At 42.4% G+C, this 21,594-nt stretch overlaps 2 protein-coding genes across 2 annotated transcripts; one reads left to right on the top strand and one right to left on the bottom strand.

Moving 5' to 3' along the window:
* The first annotated feature begins 2,682 nt into the window (after positions 1-2,682).
* On the top strand, positions 2,683-6,257 carry LOC144505420 (putative G-protein coupled receptor 139). Its single transcript, XM_078231531.1, has 2 exons — positions 2,683-2,749; positions 5,347-6,257. The coding sequence occupies exons 1-2, from the start codon at positions 2,683-2,685 to the stop codon at positions 6,255-6,257; spliced, it is 978 nt and encodes a 325-aa protein (XP_078087657.1).
* Positions 6,258-17,218: 10,961 nt separating this feature from the next.
* LOC144505419 (putative G-protein coupled receptor 139) lies at positions 17,219-21,140 on the bottom strand. Its single transcript, XM_078231530.1, has 2 exons — positions 21,005-21,140; positions 17,219-18,132 (listed from the first exon to the last, which is right to left on the bottom strand). The coding sequence occupies exons 1-2, from the start codon at positions 21,138-21,140 to the stop codon at positions 17,219-17,221; spliced, it is 1,050 nt and encodes a 349-aa protein (XP_078087656.1).
* Positions 21,141-21,594: the final 454 nt, after the last annotated feature.

Genomic DNA, 21,594 nt, shown 5'->3' with positions numbered 1-21,594 from the left:
CCTAGAATGTTCCTAACTGATAAGGAGGATTGGCTCATACATGTGGACTTGAATTTGATAAAACACCAGTTCCTGGTTCAAAACATCCAATGACCCGGCAGAAAGTGAGAGTGGGAATTACACAAATGGCCATGATATTTAGTCTTTCTTAGACTCAAGGTAGCACATGAGGGGCGCATCATTTCAAATGTCACAGCCTTGTTCATGGAATAATTGCAACAAATGCAGAGCAACCAATTGAGCTTTGGCCGTGGCGAAAAGTCCATTCAAACAAGTTGAAGAGAAAATTAATAGTCACATGGAACGATTTGTGCTTTCATTTGGAAATATCATGCGCACAAACCTTCTGGGGATGCATTTTACAGAGAATCGTGAACGGTGAAATTATGTCAATGTGCTGCTGTGCAAGGCCCTTCAATAATGAACAATATAGCACAGGAGCAGGCCCTTCGAACCACCAAGCCCGCGCTGATATAACAGGTGGAGCAGGTCCACCCATCAGGGACAGTAATAACAAGGATATGAAGTTGACACGCTGAAAGGAAGCAGTGATTTCTGGCGAATGCAAATGTTTCATGCTGAGATCAATTACAACTGAACAAACCATTGATAAAAATGATATGTTGACAAGATTTGGAGATCAGAACAGATTGTTAGTGATAATGGCCCACAATTTGCTTCACAAGAGTTTGAGGATTATCTCAATATAAATGTTGTTCAGCATATAAAATCCACACCTTATCATCCATCAAACAATGGATTAGTTGAAATTTCATACAATCCTTGAAGTATTCTTTAAAATCTTCCAAAGTGAACAGTTCATTATCGCGTTGTTTCAGTAGATTTTTGGCATCTTACAGAAGCATGACACATGTGATTACCAAAATATCAGCTATATTACTACTCCTAAGGCGTAAGTTGAGAACTACATTTGATTTGTTGTTACCTGCAGAAAATTCAGAGATAGTAGAGTGTGAACAATAATCCCAATTTGCTTGACAATAGGTGAGGGTAAGACAAGTCTCATTTCAACAAAGTGATCAAGTGTTATTGTGTACTATACCACCGCTGAGAAATTGGTACCAGGTTTAACAGAAAAACAGGGGTCCAGTTTCTTACGTGATTCGAATCAAACATGAACTAGTTTGGCGATGCCATGCTGAAGAATTATTGTAATCTCAAAAAGATTTCTGGAATCATTCCCAGAAGAACCAACTCCTTTAGCCCCTAGTTGTGAAAGTTACTGCAGAAGACTAAGTTGAATTTGAGTTGCCTGTTGATGATGAATATGTTACGATACCATGCGATAATGATACAGACTTCATTCCAAGAGATAAAGTATCCATTGAATATGAAAGTGATACTTATAGGGTCAAGGACAGCCAAATTCCAGAACGTCATATGCTACCAAAGATGAATAGTCATCCCCTGACCAACCTCTTTATTGACTGTGTATCTTAGTTAAAGGTGCATAGTACCATGTCTAGAGTACTATTGATCCTTTGTGTAGAATCGCAGTGATTTGCTGTCATGACCACAAAAGTAAAGGTGGAGGGATGTTATATATTTAAAAGGGTTGCCGTTTACTTTACGAACTGATCACATGATTTGATGGTGATGTCTTAGGGTGTTTGCAGAGGTTGCTGATTTACATTCAGACCTCCTGAAATAACTCTGCTGTTGTTAGTTTGAATCTACACGTGCAAACCACGTACATTCTTTTAGTGTAAAACCGAGAACCCCTAACATCGGACATCACAATAATTGACCACTTCAATGACCTACTTGAATGGCAAAAGCTAAATAAGGCAGTTGCCTCCCAGAGACCAGTGGAACAGCCCTGGGAGAGACAGCCTAACATTTGGAATGTATAACTGAATGCTCACGGCCAAATGAAATATATCATTGAAATACTATGAGATCAAGAGGTGTGGCTGATAATCTATGAGCTGAAAGCATCATTGATGGGAGCATACATATCCGTCTTGTATTACTTAATTCATGGGATCAGCATTGTCCTGTCTTTGTAAGTTTCCAACATGTCTCAGGAATTCATTGAATTAACCTCACGGGAAAGACGGAGGCTGAGGGGAACCTGCTAGATGTCTACAAAATTATGCGAGGCATGGATAGGTTGGATAGATGAAATTTTCTCCAAGGGTGGAAATGTCACTTACAAGGTGGCACTGGTTCAAGGTGAGAGGGGGAGAGTTTAAGGGAGATGGGCAAAGCAAGTTTTTCAAACAGAGGGTGGTGTGTGCCTGAAACGTGCTACCAGAGGAGGTGGTGGAAGAAGGCACATTAGCAACATTTAAGAGGCATGTGGATGGCGACATGAATAGGGATGGAATAGAGGGAGACAGACCGAGTCAAGGCAGAAGATCTTTTCTTTATTTTAGAATAAAGATCAGCACAGGCTTGGAGAGCCGAAGGGCCTGTTACTGTGCTGTACTGTTCTTTGTTCTTCGTTGCTCTTTAATAACTTATATCATAAGAATTGAAGCCGATGTCGTAACCCATTTGTTCAACCTTAAAATAAAAATCATATAAACGACGTTGCAACATCAACATCCCGAGGGCCAACACACAGTGTATAAATGAAGTGATTTTCAAAGGTATCAGCTCAGAGAGAGGCTGGTGGCATTGTTTGCAGCAAGAGGGAAAAATAATTTCACAGGGAAAATGCGTGAAACATTTAAAATTATTGATAGAATGTTCTATGTGATTCTTGCAATAATTGGTGTTCCTGGTAAGTGGTTGTTGCATTGGGAATTCGGACAAACAGTGTGTGAGCTGCTCTCTTGTTTTACTTTGTCCGAGGTCATGCTGATCTGATAATCAACGTTCTGCAGGCACCAGCCTTTCATACCTTTTATTCCTCAACTTGCAATGAACTCAGTTTATAATTTGCAGCACTTGGAACGATAACTTATTGCATTGAGTGGACTATTGTGTATTGTTGAAACACACTTCAGTGAGTTCAAACTCGCTGAAGGAAGATATTTGTGGGAGTGAGAGAAAAACAGATTGTGTGTCGGTCATTAAGAAGAGTAAAAATGTGATAGAGTGCAATGATTAACAACAGTGATGGCGAATTCTTGGGATCAGCTTAATCTTGCACTGGTCACGAATGTTTGTGAATAAGCTGACCCCAGTGACCATATATTACTGGTTAGATGGTTCTGTGTAGAATTTAATTAGCTCTTTTGATGAAACAGAATACTTTGCCTGTGCCAGTGACCACATACTATGCTGAGGTAGGATCAGTAACTGGCGTGAAAATCCCAATCCCAGTGACCATGTATTATAGGGAGTATCTGCCAGTCTAAAGTCGGACTGAGTGTGGGCCACAAATTCAAGTGCTCTACCTAAACCAGTGACCACGTCTTACTTAGATTATCTGTCATCATAGAATTGTACAAAGTGCGGTTCACTAACCAAACCGGAATACCTGATCAAGGAGACCAAGTGTTATCGTGAGTTTCTGTCAGCGCAGAATTGTGCTGGACACAAATCACTAAATTGGGGTGGCACAATGATCAGCACTGCTGCCTCGCAGCACGAGGGAAATAGGTTCAATTTACATCGTGGGTCACTATCAGTGCGGAGTCTACGCATTCTCCCTATGTCTGCATGGGTGTCCTCCGGGTGTTTCGTTTTCCTCCCACAGTCTGAAAAACGTGTGGTTAGGTGCATTGCCAATGCTAAATTCTTGGTGTATCCGAACAGGAGCCGGCAATTGAGGGATTTTCACTGTAACATCATTGCAGTGTTACTGTAAGCCTACTTATGACGCTAGCACATAAATGTAACATAAATAGAGGAAACGCTTATCCAATTAACCATGTTTTACTGATAGCATCTGTCAATGTAAACTTGTAAAGGCTGGGGGTCACAAACGGGAAATAAACCAATTGATTCTGTTTTGAGATCATGCCGTTTTGTTGACTGGGCCCTCCATTATCTTGAAGGTGTTGAGTGGATAAAGTGAATTGCATGGAAATTTCATATTGCTTTTATTGATCTGTTTTGAAGAGACAAAAGTCAACTAGTTGCTGATGCAAACAAGCTGACAACAGTTACAGTACTTCCATCCTTTACCTTTCTCAATCCCACTCTTCTAGAAATGAACTCCAATACTTTGGATTTTTACCATCGGATTACTATTTGTGGCTTCTTAAAAAGTTTGTTCTGCTACACCCCGGACCCCCTGCGACCCAACCAGTTACATATTGTCCACTAAGTGTAAGCAAACATACTGTCCAAACCATCAGGCAGTAATTGACAATTACCCAGAGTGATATTAATTTGCCATTAGAAATTGTGCCCTGTCGATTGGTCTGCAATTTCGAACATTGAAATTTGTACTGTTCATGCCATTATAATGATGCCATTAGGAAATTTTCATTTCGGATTATTATGTTCAGGAGTTTGCTGAATTCTTCCTCTGTATTCACTTCATTCTCAGTTTTGATCTATCTGAAGATTTCGGCGTTATATTTCTGCTTCATGATTCCCTATCTTTCATTAACATCTTCAAGGACATTGACCCCAGCGACGATCCGAGAATAAGATCAATTCCCACGATCTGCCAATCTGAGTTAATCATTAACCCCAATGTAATTCAGATCAAATTTTAATCATGGCATCACGATAAGAGGTTTTTGTTAAACACCACAGATCGGATCAGTAGCTTGTTGAATGAGCACTCCCTGCATATGCTTGAATAAATGGTCATGATCTTCTCTGAGCCTCCAGATATTAGGAACATGAGAACATAGGAATTAGGAGCAGAAGTACGCCAAACAGCCCTTCGAGCCTGCACCACCATTCTATCAGATAATGGTCTCAAATCCACCTACCCACCTGTTCTCCATATCCCCTTATCCCTTCTTTTATGCGAAATGTATCCATTTCTCCTTGAAAGCATTCAACAATTCAGACTCCACTGTGCTATGAAGCAGCGAGTTCCACAAATTCAGCATCCTCTGTGAGAAATAATTCTTCACCTCAGTTTTAAATCTCCCACCTCTCAACCTATACCTGCGACCTCTTCTTCCAGATAGCCCCATTTGGTTCACATTTACTTCCGAAATCCCTTAGCTTGTAAGAAATCAGAGAGAACAGTCGAGGTTCTGACGCTGGGAGCCTCGGATTTTTGATGGTTGACGTTAGGTCCAGATAATGTTTGAAATTTACACATTTATAGTGATTTGTTGATCAACATTTAGCCCATTGACTGACACACAATCCAAACCTATTTGGTACAAACTTCTTGTCATAACTGTCTGGTTCTGAAGGGGGAATTTATGATAAGTAACATTCATCTTTTCACTTCTTTTGCAGTTAATTTACTGGGAATTGTGATCCTGTCCAGAGGAAAGTGTGGCCTCTCTACCTGTACCTCTCGATACCTGATTGCCATGGCAATGGCGGATCTACTGGTCATTATCACTGAGGTCATACTGTGGCAGCTCAAATCATATTACTTCCCAATGTCTTTCCTGGGCATCACCCCTGGGTGTAGTGTTATTGGTGTACTGCTTCGTGCAGCCACAGACTGTTCTGTCTGGTTCACCGTCACTTTCTCCTTTGATCGATTTGTGGCCATTTGTTGCCAGCAACTGAAAACACGATATTGCACCAAGAAAACGGCAGCTGTTGTTCTCACAACAACAAGCATTTTCTTCTGTTCAAAAAACATCCCTTTCTACTTTACATATGAACCTGCAAAGATAATCAACAATATTCCATGGGGCTGTTTTGATAAGCCAAGCTATTTCACTGAATTGGGATGGGTGCTATTTGACTGGTTTGATAAGGTTTGTACACCATTGCTTCCTTTCGCTTTAATTCTGCTGCTCAATGCTCTGACAGTCAGACATATTTTAGTGGCCAGTCGAGTCCGTAAGGGACTAAGGGGTCAGAGTAAGGAAGAGAATCACAGCGACCCAGAAATGGAGAGCAGAAGGAAGTCTGTGATTTTACTCTTCACCATATCTGGCAGCTTCATTCTCCTGTGGTCGGTGCATGTCATTGATTTCTTACGTTATAACATTACAGGGACATATCCCACAGATTATACCGATTCTGAATTTATATTTGAACAGGTCGGATGGATGCTGCGGAATTTAAGTTGCTGCACAAACACATTTATATATGGGGCGACTCAGTCCAAGTTCAGGGAGCAGTTCAAGAATGCTGCCAAATATCCATTCACGTCAATTATTCAATTTGTGATTAAACAAAACAACTGAAAGCAGCCAAGAGGCAGACACTGGTATTTGCTGTGCATGAGTGTAATGCTTTCCACCAAAGCGGAGTAGCAAGCATAGTGACTGATGACAAACTCAGAAAATGAAGGACCTACTCCTGGTATTGACTGGGCTCTCGAATCATTACCTTGAACATGGCATCTTTGACAATTATAGGTTCCACATTATGACGATCAGTTTATCCACGAGAAGCAAAAAGCATAATGTTTGATCAACATTCACCATGCCTCTTTGGACCAGGAAGTTCTGTCTACCAGGAATGTCCTGCAACATTAACAAAGGAGTTGTTTCAACTTGTAGTATAGCTCAGGTTAATGGTAGTTTTCACTGACTCAAAGTTTGATATTACCAATCAGTGAAGACCATTTAACCATTGACACTTTGGAATGTGTCCCTGAACATTCCTTCTGATCAGGTAACATTCTATATGTCCTCCAAATGATTAAAATAAACGATTGCACCATGCATACAGATCCTCATCACTCGCTTCCAACTAGTTTGATTCAGCTCTGATAAAGGGTCATCCAGACTCGAAACATTGGCCCTCTTCTCTCTCCACGGATGTTGTCAGGCCTGCTGAGATTTTCCAGCATTTTCCATTTCAGTTCCAGATTCCGGCATCTGCAGTATTTTGCTTTCATTTTGATCCTGTTTCGTTCTCGGTTCCTCTTGATTGGAAACTCGTTCCCCCTGTCTTCAATGGCGAGATCACTATGATTTTGAACACCTCTCTTCAATCTCTCTCCGTTCTCCATTCTTGAAGCAAATCTATCGCATTTTCTCTAATCTGTCTTCATAACCCAAGTTCCTTAGCGCTGTTACCATTCCCGTGAATATTTTCTAACTTCTCTGAAATGGTAACACATCCTTTATATGGCGTGGTGCTCATACCAGATGTCGGCCGATGTCATAGCCTGCAAACTCGTGCCTGTTGCACATTAACTCCTTGGCCATGCTCTCTGAGTCTCTATTATTCCAGTTGCAATACTTTAGGCTTTATTTATCTCTCCCACGACTTGCCCTGCCATGTTTATTGACAGATGCAAATGTTCCCTTTATATTGTATTGTCTCTGCAGACTCTCCATGCTATGTTTGCCCAGTTATTAGCACTTCTGCCTTTTAGCACTAGAGACCCTGGTTGTCACACTCCGGCTCCGTTTTGTGTACATTGGGAAACGTTAGCCTGGACAATGCAGCGAACCAGCACGTCTTTTTGTCTGTGGGAGGAAACCGGAGCACCTGGGGAAAACCCACGCAGACGCGAGGAGAATGTGCAGACTCCACACAGACAGTGACCCAAGCCAGTAACCATACCCTGGTCCGTGGCATTGTGAGGCAGCCGTGTTAAACACTGTGCCACCGTACCCCACCCCCCACACCCTGTGTCTGCATGGGTTTCGTCTGGGTGCTCTGATTTCCTAACACTTTCCAACAGACATGCTGGGTAGGTCCAGTGGCCATGCTAAATTCTCCCCCCAGGTACCCAAATAGGCGCCAGAGTTTGGCGACTGGGGGGTTTTCACAGTAACTTTATTGCAGTGTTAATGTAATCCTACTTGTGACACTAATAAATAAACTTTAAACTTATTCCTCTCACATTGAACTTCAGGTGCCCCCTGTTGGCCAATTGGATTATATTTTTTTCAAGTGATCGCCTCTTCTCGTCACATTTCAGCATGTTCGTAAGGTTTCTTTCATCTGCACATTTTATTAGCGCGCCCTTGTACACGAAAAGTGAGGTCATTTCAGCATATCAAGAAAAGCTATGGCCCCAACACTTGGTCCCGGGACCTTCACCGCAAGTGCACTTCCAGCAGGAAACATAGACATTAGCCCAAATTCACTGCTTCCCTTCAGTGTGTCATCATCAAACTCGTGTTCTTACTGTCCCTGGTGGGTGAATTTGGTCTGTTATATCAGCGCAGGCTTGCTGGGCCTTAGGGCTTATTCCTGTGCTGTAATATTCTATATGACAAGGCCTTGCACACCACTACACCAACAAAATATCCTCTTCACTATTCTCTGCATAATGCGTCCCCAGTAAGTTTGTCCACACGATATTCCCAAATGAAAAACAGCATTTGTCCGCCTGGCTATTAATTTTCTCCTCAACCTGGTTGACTAGATTTTTCACCACCGACAAAGCTCAATTGGTTGGTCTGCAGTTGCTGAAATTTTATTTAATCGTTCCGTGAACAAGGCTGTGACATCTGAAATGCTGCACCCCTCTTGTATCATACCTGAATCAACTTTATCAACTTTAAGCACAGATGTCTGAGCGAATCATCCTTATCAATTGGAAACATTCTATTGTCCTAAATACCTCATCCTTTACCATTTTGTTAGTAGCGTGTTGCTGCGTGGAAAATACACGTTCAAAATATTAATTTCATTATTCAGCGATGCTCTCTTTTTCAATGCGACAATTCTCCTCCTTAATCTCAGTTATGCCTGCAGTCGGGAATGGGTTAATGAACTTTGTCACACTTAAGCATTAAGACCCAAACTCTGTGATTTTGTTGAGAACACTGCAGAGTCCATGTTTTTGTCAGAGTTCGGTGTTTTTCATGTCTGTGCCAGATAAAAGGAACAGCTATTCCTCTGTCTCCATTTGTTATCAAGAAATGCGATTAACCCAGCTCGAAATAAGCTAAACAGTCTCCATTTTCATGTACCTTTGTTTAACACGATGAAGTTGACATGTATGCCTTCTGTCTTTGAATCACCATAGATTCATATATATATATTCATCATACGTTATTCATCTTATCCTGATATAAATTATTATACAAACCTGCATGTAGATTAGTTAACTTGTTTGTGCAAAACCTGTGATGTTGTTTCAAGGATATAAATGACGAACAATCGTGGCCTTGGAGATCGAACAAACTACGCAGAGGAAGATACTGCTAATACAACAAGAATCTCACCATGAACAATGACAGACATCTTAGAGAATTGCAATGTAATGAGGGCGGGGCCCGGGACATATATAAACTCTGTTCTTACTTGTGTTCGATGAGAAGGCCAGGGGTCCACTGTTAGGAACCTCACTTCTCCCACAATTGTGAAAATAAACACTGCATTTTGATCTACTAATAGTGTCAGAGGTTTTTTTTACCGACAACATGCCCTATTCCTGTGTGTCTGTGTGCTCTATCGAATCTATTTATCAGCCCATACAGACTTTGGGATTTTTGCTCTGTGTTGCCTGTGAGTTTGTTCTCAGAATCCAGCTTTGCTTCTCTTATTCACTGATTCACCGCACCTTTGAGCTTTTGCGCTTTTATCTGTTTGCCAATTGCATTTCATATCTGGTAACATTAATAAAAGAATTCATTTCTCCCATGAGCAAACTTACATTTTCTTTGTTATCCAAAGAGATCTGCATGTGTTGCCCTACCCCTCCCTTGGCTTTCCCCAATCTATCCCTTTTTCAAAGACATATATATCCTATCCACTCTCCCATTAACGTGCTACCATTTTCCCTTGTGTGTACGTGTGTGGTTGTCTGAGTGTGTCCCGAGCATGCTGTGTCTGTGTGTGTTTATATGGGTGTTTCCCTGTGCGTGCGTATGTGTCGGTGTGTTTCTGTGTTTGTATGAGTGCGACCCCTGTATGTGTGTGTCCCTTTTAACATAAGCGTTTCCCTGTGCATGTGTGTCTGTGTATGTTTATGTGAGTGTATTCCTGTTTGTGTGTGTATGTATGTATGTGCGTGTTTGTTAGTATGAGTGTGTCCCTGTGCGTGTGTTTGTTTGTATGAGTTTGTCCCTGTGTGTGTGGCTGTTTGTATGAATGTGCCCCTGTATGTATATGTGCCTGTGGTATTTGTATGAGTGTGACCGTGTGCGTATGTGTCACTGCTTGTATGAGTTTGTCCCTGCATATGTATCCGTCTGTGTGTGTTTTTCTGAGTGTGTCCCTCTGTGCATGTGTTTTGTGTGTGTTTTTATGAGTTTGTTCCTGTGTGTGCAAGTGTGTTCATTCATGTGTGTGTCTCTGCATTTGTATCCATTCTATGTCTCTGTACATGTGTGAAAAAGTACTTGTGTCCCTCTTTGGGTGAGAACGACCTTGTGCCTGTGGTAAACGCCACTTTAAGGTGATTGGCAAAAGAAGCATAAAGGATCATGAAGGAAAATTATTTAACAGAGAGAGTAGAACCTGGAATGTACTGCCTGGACGTGAGGTGGAATCCAAGTCCAAAATCGTAGAATCCCTAGAGTCAGAAGCAGGCCATTTGGCCCATCGGGTCTGCACTGGTAACAATCCCAGGGCCTATCCCTGGAACCCCACATACTTACCCCGCTAATCCCTCTAACCTACCATCCTGGGACACTAAGAGGCAATTTACAATGCGAATTGGCATAGCTCGCACATCTTTGGATGTGGGAGGAAACCGGAGCACCCAACCGAAACCCTCGCAGACACGGAGAATATGCAAACTCCACACAGGCAGTGACCCGAGGCCGGAACTGAACCTTGGAAATGTGAGGCAGCAGTAACCACTGTGCCACCCCTAATTCTTCAAGAGGAAATTGAATGGGGTGAAGGCAAGATCTGGATATTGATTTTGGTAATCAGCCATGATCAAATGGCGGAGTAGGCACGAAGTGCCAAATGGCCCACTCCTGCTTCTAGTTTCTATGTTTCTACGTATGGAAAGCAAAAGAGAAAATATTTGCAGGGTTACAGGGAAAGGGTGAAGGAGAGGGTCTAGTCAAATTGGTCTTGCAGAGTGTTGACACTGGTTCAGTGGGCTGAATGGCCTCCTGTGCTGTAACCATTCTCTGATTCAAAAACATTTTATCTTGGCCAGACTCGATTAGTTTCCACTCTTTCCTCCATAATCAGTCACAGCATTTCAAGTTCGGATCCCAGTGGTTTTACTTGGGGTATTGAAGAGTGATTTTCTTCAGCCATGCCCAGAGTTTGCTTCTGTTGATCCCCATTACCAACAGCCCCTCCAAGAGACAGCAAGAATTCTATCCCAGGGAACATTCCAGTAAATCTCTTCTGTACAGTGAAGAATGTGGGCACCATTTTCCCAAAGGGTAGAGCTCAGAAATGGACAGAATACACAATAAAGATTTAGTATCACTTCCTGGCATTTATATTATTTCTCTTTGTATTTGTGTATTTGTGTGTGTGTTTGTTTGTATGAGTTTGTCCCTGTGTGTGTAGCTGTTTGTATGAATGTGCCCCTGTATGTATATGTGTCTGTGGTATTTGTATGAGTGTGACCGTGTGCGTATGTGTCACTGCTTGTATGAGTTTGTCCCTGCATATGTATCCGTCTGTGTGTGTTTTTCTGAGTGTGTCCCTCTGTGCATGTGTTTTGTGTGTGTTTTTATGAGTTTGTTCCTGTGTGTGCAAGTGTGTTCATTCATGTGTGTGTCTCTGCATTTGTATCCATTCTATGTCTCTGTACATGTGTGAAAAAGTACTGTGTCATTGCTTCTCTGTGTCCCTTATTTTTTTCTATATGTTTCTTGGTGTGTCTGTGTCTCTTTGGGTGTGTGTATGTGTCTTTGGGAGGATGCTTATTTGTGTGTGTGTGTGTGTATTCCTTTGGGTGTGCGCATGCTTTATTCATTCGAGAAGTCAGTGTCACTTCCTCAGCCAGGATTTATTGCCCATCGCAACTTGTTTTTCAAAAGATGATGCTGAACTGCCTTCATAATCGGCTGTAGTTCAGGTGTTCTATGTACACTCACAGAGTTTTTAGGGAGGATGTTCCAGGGTTTTCATCCAGGTCAGTGAAGGAACGGGTGATAAGTGGATTGGAGGGGAACTTGCTATCGATGCTGGTGTTCCCATTGCGTCTCTTGCCCTTGTTTTCCTACATGTTATCCGTTCTGTGTTTGGACGGTGCTGCCTGGGGAGCCTTGGTGTTTTCTTGCAGTGCATGTTGTCGAGGGCAGCAGAAATTATTGAATGGTGGTGGAGAGCGTGAGTGATTGTGGAAGGGGTTTGTGGAATAAGGCTGACTGATTTGTCCTGCAGGGTTTCAAATTTCTTAAGTGCATTTGGTGCTGCACTCATCTCGGCAAGTGCGGAGTAACCCATCATACTCCTGACTTCTGCCTTGTAGATTGTGGACAGGCTTTGGGGAGTCAGGAGGTGAGTTCCTCGCCCCAGGATTCCTATCCTCAGACCTGCTCTTGTGGCCAGAGGACTTAGATGGCGAGTCCCATTCAGGGCCTGATCAATGGTTACCCCAGAATTTGGATGCTGATTGTTGATACCTTAAGACATTCAAGAAGCGCTCTTGAAGCTCATTTGCCAGTCGGATCGTTCGGCAGCCATCTTGTTGTTGGGGAGACGGTGGCGTGCATCTTGGGTTGCCAGGGGATATGGTAGGTTGCCAGTAAAAAATAGGGGAAAAAGGCGCCTGCGCACGGACAGCTTTTTTAAAACTCTTGATTTAAAGGATGACTTTTTATTACTCACAAACTCGCCCGTCATACTTTCACTTCGCTCCCCTTTCTGAGCCATCGTCTCTTGTTTTTTTCTTTGGTGTCTGCTATTATTTTTCAGTTGGCGTTTGGTCCACGCTGTGCACTCTTGGAGAACCGCTGTGCACAAACACAGTTCCGCGCCTTTGTCTTCTTATTCAAATAGATCATTATTCTTTATATGTTGTATTTAAATTCGCAACCCTTTGGAAGAGATGTCTGGCTCAGAATTTCACCTCCTTTCTCCATTATTTTCCAGGATCAGAAATTTTTAAAAAATAAATGGTTGGGCGAGGTGGCGGTTGTTTTGTCGTTCCTCCAAGATGTCTGCTGTCATGACGTCACTCCAATATGGCGGTGACGCTGTCGTCACCACCCTGAGCCCCAGATGTCCCGCCAACGAGGAGCGGAGGACCCCAGGTTGTGCACAAGAGGTGACACTGGGAGGAGCTGCAGCAGCAGGGGCCGGGAGGGGAAACAATAACAGAATTAGGCAATTTTCCCCAAAGTCTTCCTCAGTTCAATTTGCTGAGAGAGACTGGAAACCTCTACAAATCTAAACTTCAGATTCTCAAATTCATCCCCATCCATACACCCACAAAGCAAGAACCATTCTCTTAGCAGCAGCTTCACTCTCACTCTGTGGCTACCCGTTTTCGCATCAACTCTGCTCCCAGATACTTTACACCGTTATATATTACAATTCAAACTTTATAAAATTTGCCAGTTAATACTTCTTGAAGGGGCAAACAGTCTGCATCGTAAACACCAATTACCTTTTCCCCTGGGCTACCGTAGTATATTTATATTAACTAATTTTACAATAACACACACACAATTTTAACTTTGCTTATGGTATTCGTCCAGTGTCCCCCAGAATGATTAGAGTTAGATTGACATGAATCCTCCTTAGTCTCACTGAGTGTGAGTGTGCGTGTAAGAAAGTCTGTGTTTCTTTGTTTCTTTCTGCGTGTACTTGTGATTAGAGTGTGTGCGTGTATGTCTGCTTGTGTGCATGTGTTTGTGAGCGATTGTGTGTTTTTCTGTCTGCACGTCTCTGCGTGTCAGTAAATGGAGGGAGTGTGGATGTGTCTGGGTTTCTGTCTGTGAGGAAGTCTGAGAACATTTGTGTCTGCCTGTGAGCATGTTTTTTTTAATGGGGCATGAAACTGGCTGGCGAGAACCTATTGCCCATCCCTAATTGCACTTGAACTGATTGTCTTGCTGGTCCATTTCAGACGGCAGTTTAGAACCAACGGCATTGCTGTGGCTCTGGAGTCACATGTAGGCCAGGCCAGGTAAGGACAACAGATTTCTTTCCCTAAAGGGCATTGGTGAGCCAGATCGTTTTTTTTTCAACAATCACAACGATTCCATGTCATCAGCAGATTCTTAGTTCCAGATATTGTTATTGAATTCAAACTCCACCATCTGCCGTAGCGGGATTCGTACCTGGGTCCCCAGAACGTTAGCTGAATTACTGGATTAATAGTCTAGCGACGATACCACTAGGCCATCGCCTCCCTGAGTGTGTCTGTGTGTGTTTGTATGTGTGTCAGTTTGTGTGTATGGGGATATGGATGTGTGATGTGTGGGAGTCTGTGGGTGGATGTGTGGAGACGTGCGACGGGCATGGGATGTGACTGTGTGTTTGTGTGTCTGTGTGTATGATCACATGTATATATGTGTGTTTGAATAATTACATGTTTCTCTCTGTATCTTTTGCATCACTGTTCGTGTAAGATTCATTTTTGGAAGAGAATCGCTTGACGGACCTGTGCATTCTATATGTTAACAGTTCCAGAAATAATTGAAGTATCCTTGACCATCTCTGCATTTTTCTGGGCCTGTATTCCTTGGCTTTAGAAGAGTGAGGGATGACAGGGTAAATGCTGAGATGTTTTCACTAGTGGGGGGGTCTCGAATATGGGGGCACAGCTACAGATAAAGAGCCAGTCATTTAAACTTGGGTGCAGATACATTTCGTCACACATAATCAGTGTGATGAATCTCAGGAATTCTCTATCCGAAAGGGTAGTGGAAGTTGTATCAGTCGAAGTATTTTAAAGTGGAGGTGGATAAATATTTGATAGATCGAGCACTAGAGGGCTATGGGGAAATGATACAGAAAAATAGCTGATGTCGGCACAGACCAGCCATGATCGCATTAAATGGTGGGACAGGCTTCAAGGGCCTGGTGATCTAGTCCTGCTTCTATGGCAGATGGAGTTTAACATGGATAAGTGTAAGGTCATGCATTTTATTCGCAAAAATTGAAAGACAACCTATTATCTAAATAGGGAGAGACTTCGGTGTGTTCCGGTGCAGACGGACCTGGGTGCCCTCTTTCATTAGCCGCAGAAAACTAGCATGCAGGCACAAATATAATAAAGAACTTGAATGGAATTTTGGCATCTATAGCTCAAGGAATACGATATAAAGATCAGGAAGTATTGTTGCAACTACACGAGGCATTGGTGAGGCCGCACCTGGAGTATTCTGCACAGTTTTGGTCTCCTTATTCGAGCAGAGGTGCAGTGGCATTGGAGGCAGTTTAGTGGAGGTTCTCTTGATTTCAGAGATGAGGCGTTTGTCGTATGAAGAGAGATTGAACAGTTTAGGCCTCTACTCTCTGGACTTTAAAAGAATGAGGGGAAATCAAAATGAGGTATACGAGATGATAAAAGGTGTGGATAAAGTAGACGTGGAGCAGATGCTTCCTCTTGTGGGTCATTTTCGGATGTTATAGTCGTAGGATAAGGGGTAAAAAATTTAAAAAATTGTTGAGGAGATACTACTTCTCCCAAAGGATTGTGAATCTGTGGAATTCGTTACCCCAAAGTGCGGTGCATTCTGGGACAGTGAGCAAATTTATGGAGGAGTTAGATAGACTTTTAATTGTAATGGGTTGAAGGTTTATGGGAGGAAGGCAGGAAAATAAAGATGTGGAGCATGTCAGCCATGATCGAATGGCAGATCGGACTTGATGGTCAAATGGCCCAATTCTGCTCTGATATCTTACGAACTTATGAATTTTTCTGTTTTGTGCTCATGTATGGGTTAGGGAATGTTCCTTCTGTTTCAGAGTGGAGTTCTCCAGGGGCCAGTGTTGGGACCACAGCTTTCCTTGAAATGCTGTAATAACCTCTGCTTTTCTGTGCAAGGCACATTAATAAAATATGCGGATGAAAGGAACCTTGCCAGCATCCCAAAATGTGACGGGGAGAGGCTAGATCTTCACAAAGAAATAATCCAATTGGTTGAAAGGTGGCACCTGCAGTTCAATACAGAGAAATGTGAAGTTTAGAGTTTATTTCTTTCTGTCATAAGTAGGCTTACATTAACACTGAAGTTACTGTGAAAATTGCCAACTCGCCACACTCCGGCGCCTGATTGGGTAAACTGAGGGAGGATTTAGCACGGCCAATGCACATAACTATCCACCGCTCAGACTGTGGGAGGAAAACAGATCACCCGGAGGAATCTCACGCAGACATGGGGAAGTGTGCAAACTCAGCACAGACAGTGATCCAAGCCTGTAATCAAACCCGGGTTCCTAGTACTGTGAGGCACCAGTGGTAACCATTGTGCCATCATAGTATCAAGTATGTGTAGAGCGAATACAAAATAAAGGGTACAATGATAAATGAAGTGCTGGTGCAGACAGAACATTTGCATGTGTCACTAAACATGGTAGGGCAGGTTGTGGGAATAATAAATCAAGCTTACAATACCACAGTTTGGTTAATAGGGACACAGAGAGCATGGTCAATGAGTTAATGTGCAACTTGCATCAGGCACTTGTTCAAGTTATTACATACGCTGATATCAGGTCTGGGCACCCCCACATAGGAAGGATATGTAAACATTGCAGAGAGCTTCGAAATGGTCACAGGGATGAAGAACGTGGGTTATGAAGATTGATCAAAGAAATTGGGATAGATTTGTTTCGAGAATGGAAGGCGGAGATAGATTGAACAGAGTTGTTCAAATTCATGAGTGGTCTGGCCGTAGAAAATAAGGGGACGAGTTTCCAGTGAGGAAAGATCGAGAACGAAACATGACTGAATCAAAGCAAAAGCAAAATACTGCGGTTACTGGAATCTGAAAACGAAACAGAAAATGATGGAAAATCTCAGCAGGTCTGACAGCATCCATGGACAGAGAATGGAACCACCGTTTCGAGTCTTGCAGCCTTTGTAGGAACTGAATCAAAGTAGTCAGAAAAGAAGCAGAAGCAACATAAGTAATAATATGCCCACACTGTGAGTGAGAAGGATCTGTAATGCCTGAGTGTTGTTGCACTCAGTTTCCTTCAACCAGTTGGAGGACATTTAGACTGTTACTTGATCAGAAGGAATGTGCAGGGTTGCATTGCAAACTGTCAAGAGTTGAAGGGCCTTCACCAAATGTTGTTTTGCTTTGGGGAAAAGCATTTCATTCTTACAGAGTAAACGTCGGGATCTGCCTCTTGGTTGCTTTCAGTTGCTTTTTTTTTCACTGAATAATTGGATAATTGATGTGAGCGGATATTTGGCAGCAGTCCTGACCTGCTCTCTGAACTTGGACTGAGTCGCCCCATATATAAATGTGTTTGTGCAGCAACTTAAATTCCGCAGCATCCATCCGACCTGTTGAAATATAAATTCAGAATCGGTATAATCTGAGGGATATGTCCCTGTAATGTTATAACGTAAGAAATCTATAACATACACCGACCACAGGAGAATGAAGCTGCCGGATATGGTGAAGAGTAAAATCACAGACTTCCTTCTACTCTCCATTTCTGGGTCACTGTGATTCTCTTTCTTACTCTGACCCCTCAGTCCCTTACGGACTCGACTGGCCACTAAAATGTGTCTGACTGTCAGAACATTGAGCAGCAGAATTAGAGTGAATGGGAGCAATGGTGTACAAACCTTATCAAACCAGTCAAATAGGACCCATACTAATTCAGTGAAATAGCTTGGCTTATCAACACAATCCCATGGAATATTATTGATTATTTTTGCAGGTTCATATATAAAGTAGAATGGGATGTTTTTTGAACAGAAGAAAATGCAGGTTGTTGCGAGAACCAAAGCTGCAGTTTTCTTGGTGCAATATCGTGTTTTCAGCTGCTGGCAACAAATGGCGACACATCGATCAAAGGAGAACGTGACGGTGAACCAGACAGAACAGTCAGTGGCTGCACGGAGCAGTACACCAATAACACTACACATAGGGGTGATGCCGAGGAAAGACATTGGGAAATAATAAAATTTGAGCTGCCACAGTATGACCTCAGTGATAATGACCAGTAGATCCGCCATTGCCATGGCAATCAGGTATCGAGTGGTGCAGCTCGAGAGTCCACACTTTCCCCTGGACAGGATCACAATTCCCAGTAAATTGACTGCAAGAGAAGCGAAAAGAGACAATGTTACTGATCATAAATTCTCCCTTCTGAATCAGACGTTAGTAAACGAATTTTGTACCACATAGGCCTGAAATGGGAGGCAGTTAGCCTGCTAAATCTTGACCAAAATATCACTAAAAAGGGGCTAAATTTCAAACGTTACCTGGACCTAAAGTCGACCATCAATACCTGACACTCCCAGCGTCAGACCCTCGATGGGATCTGTTATCTTTGAGTTCTTTCGAGCTAAGTGATTTACAAACAAAATGTGAACCAAATAGGGCAATCTAGAACAAGAGGTCACAGGTATAGGTTGAGAGGCAGTCGATTTAAAACTGAGAGGAGGAGGAACTACTTCTCACAGATGGTGGTGAATTTGTGGAACTCGGTGCTCCATATTCTTTTCGAGTCTGAATCATTGAATGGTTTCAAGAAAGAGAAATATATATTTCTAACAAAACGGGGGAAGGGAATATGGGGAACAGGTGGTGAGGTGGATTTGAGACCATGGAGAGATCAGCCATGATCTGATGGAATGGTGGAGCAGGCTCGAAGTGCTGAATTGCCTACTTTTGCTCCTAATTCCTATGTTCCTATGTTACTAATATCAGGAGACTCAAATAAGATTATGATCGTTCATTCAAGCATATGTCGGAAAAGTTCGTTCAACAAGTCTATGTTCCAATCTGTGGTGTTTACAGAAAAGCTCCACATCTTTATACGATGTTTAAATTGATCTGACATTACATAGGGGTTAATGATTAACTTAGATTGATGGATGATGGAAATTTGACTTATTCAAGGGCTCTCACTGGGGTCAATGCCCTTCAAAATGTGCATGGACGTTAAGGAATCATAAAGCAGAAATCTAATGTGAAAATGTACAGATCGATCGAAACTGAGAATAAAGTGAATATGGGGAAATAATTCAACAGATTCCTGAAGATAATAATCCGAAATTTAAAAAAAATAATGGCATCAATATATTGGTACGAAGTATATAAATGTCAACGTTCGAAACAGCAAAAAAATCTACTCGGCACATTTGCTAATTGTAAGTAAATTTCACTCTGGGTAACTTTCAATTGCTGCATTATTGCATGAACAATATGTTCGCTAATATTTAGTGGACAATATGTGATTGGTTGGGCAACAGCGGGCTTGGGGTGTGGGGGAACCAAATGACAAAATTTTTCAAGAAGCAACAAGTATTAACCTGATGATAACAGTCCAAACAATGCATTAGAGGTCATTTCTAGGAGAGCAGGATTGAGAAAAGAAAAGATTCGACGTACTGTAACTGATGTCGGGTTGCTTCAATGCCAGCAACTAGTTAGCATTTGTTTCTTCAGGACATATCAACAATAACAACACGAAATGTCCAGACAGGTCACTTTATACACCCAACACCATCAATGTATTGGAGAGACCAGTCAACAAAAAGGCATGATTTCAGAATAGAATAGAAAATCATGGAAGATAGGAGCAGGAGGAGGTCACTTGACGCTGCGAGCCTGTACCACCATTCATCGCCATCATGGTTGATCGTCCACCTCAATAGCCAAATCCTACTTTCTCCCCATAGCCTTTGATCCCATTTGCCTCAAGGGCAATATCTAGCCGCCGCTTGAATGTATTCAATGTGTTGGCATCAACAACTTCCTGAATCAATTTAGTGACTCCCAGTCTTTAAAGATCTACATTAACAGATGCTCCCTGCAACACATGGTTACTTGTGCCAGCTTTTCCTCGCTATTTAAGTTTTAAGTTTATTTATTGTGTTACAAGTAGGCTTACATTAACACTGCCATGAATTTACTGTGAGAAACTCGTCACCACAACCCGGCGCCTGTTCAGGTACACTGAGGCAGCATTCAGCATGGCAAAAGCATATAGCCAGCACGGCTTTCAGACTCTAGGAGAGGAAACCTGAGCTCCTGGAGGAAACCTACGCAGATTATGAGGAGAATGTGCAGACCGTGCATAAACAGTGACACAAGCTGGCAATCGAACAGGGGTCCACGGCACTGTGAGACAGCAGTGCTAACCACTGCACCGCTCCAATTTCGTGATTCGCATCCAGCACGTTTTACACTGACAGAAAATCATAATATTACTTGGTCACCTGGATCAGATATTCCGACTGGGTTAGTGACACACATTTTGTATCATTCTACACTGACAGATAATCCAAGTCAGACATGGTCACTGGTTCAAGTAGAGCCTTGCGTTTGTGACCCATACTCAGTACTAATTAATACTAGTAGATACTCACAGTAGTACATGGATACTGCGATCGAGATTTGTACTCCAGTGATCCAAACTCAGCATAATACGTGGGCACTGGCACAGGTAAAGAATTCTGCTTCGCCAACAGCGAACACTGAAGTTCTACACAAACATACACCAGAGGTAATATATGGTCACTGGGGTCACGCCATCCACAGTCGGTAGTGGCCAGTGCAATACCACACTTATCCCAATAATACACCATCACTGCTGGTAATCATTGCGTTCCTGTTAATGACCCACATTCTTCAATGACTGACCACCCTGTCACATATTCCACTCTTCTTAATGACCGACACGCAACCTGATTTTACTCGTTTCCCACTAATGCCTTCCTTTAGCGAGTGTCAACTCACTAAGGATTGTTTCAACATTACACAACAGTCCACTAAAGGCAATAAGTTTATACCTCCAAGTGCTACAAATTATAAACTCAGTTCATTGCAAGTTGAGGAAGTAAGGTATGAAGTGCTGGTGCCTGCAGAACGCTGATTACTGGATCAGCATGTACCTCCGACACAGTAAAACAAGAGAGCAGCTCACACAGGTTGTCCTAATTACTATTGCAACAGCCACTTACCAGGAGGGCCAATGATTGCAAGAATCACGTAGAACATTCTATCAAGAAGTTGAAATGTTTCGCGCATTTTCTCTGTGAAATGACCTCTCCCTCTTGCAGCAAACAATGTCTCCGTCCTAACTCTGAGCTGATGCATTGCGACATCAGTTAATTTATACACTGTGTCTTCGCCCTGGGGATGTTGATGTTGCAGAGCAGTTTATATGAGTTTGATTTTAAGTTTGAACAAACGAGTTACGTCATCGTGTTCAGTTCTTGTGATAAAAGTTATAAAAGAACAAAGAATATAGAAGAAGAAAGAAAAGTACAGCACAGGAAAATATTCTTTGGCCCTTCAAGCCCGTGCCAAAATGATGCTCTAACTAAATTTAAAAAAGCCCTTCCGAATGGAGTCTTAAAAACAGGAAGGTTATGGTGCAGTTATATTTGGTGATGGTGAGGCCTCACCTGGAGTAGTGTGTACAGTTCTGGTCTCCTTCCTTGAGAAAGGGTATACTGGCACTGGGGTGGGTGCAGGGGAGATTCACTACCTTGATTCTGGAGTTCAGAAGGTTGACTTACGTGGAGACTCTGTATAGAATGGGACAATA

Source organism: Mustelus asterias, chromosome 16, assembly GCF_964213995.1.
Source record: "Mustelus asterias chromosome 16, sMusAst1.hap1.1, whole genome shotgun sequence".
NCBI classification, from domain to species: domain Eukaryota; kingdom Metazoa; phylum Chordata; class Chondrichthyes; order Carcharhiniformes; family Triakidae; genus Mustelus; species Mustelus asterias.
The sequence above is the reverse complement of the archived record's forward strand: the minus strand, read 5'-3'. Positions and strand labels throughout refer to the sequence as shown.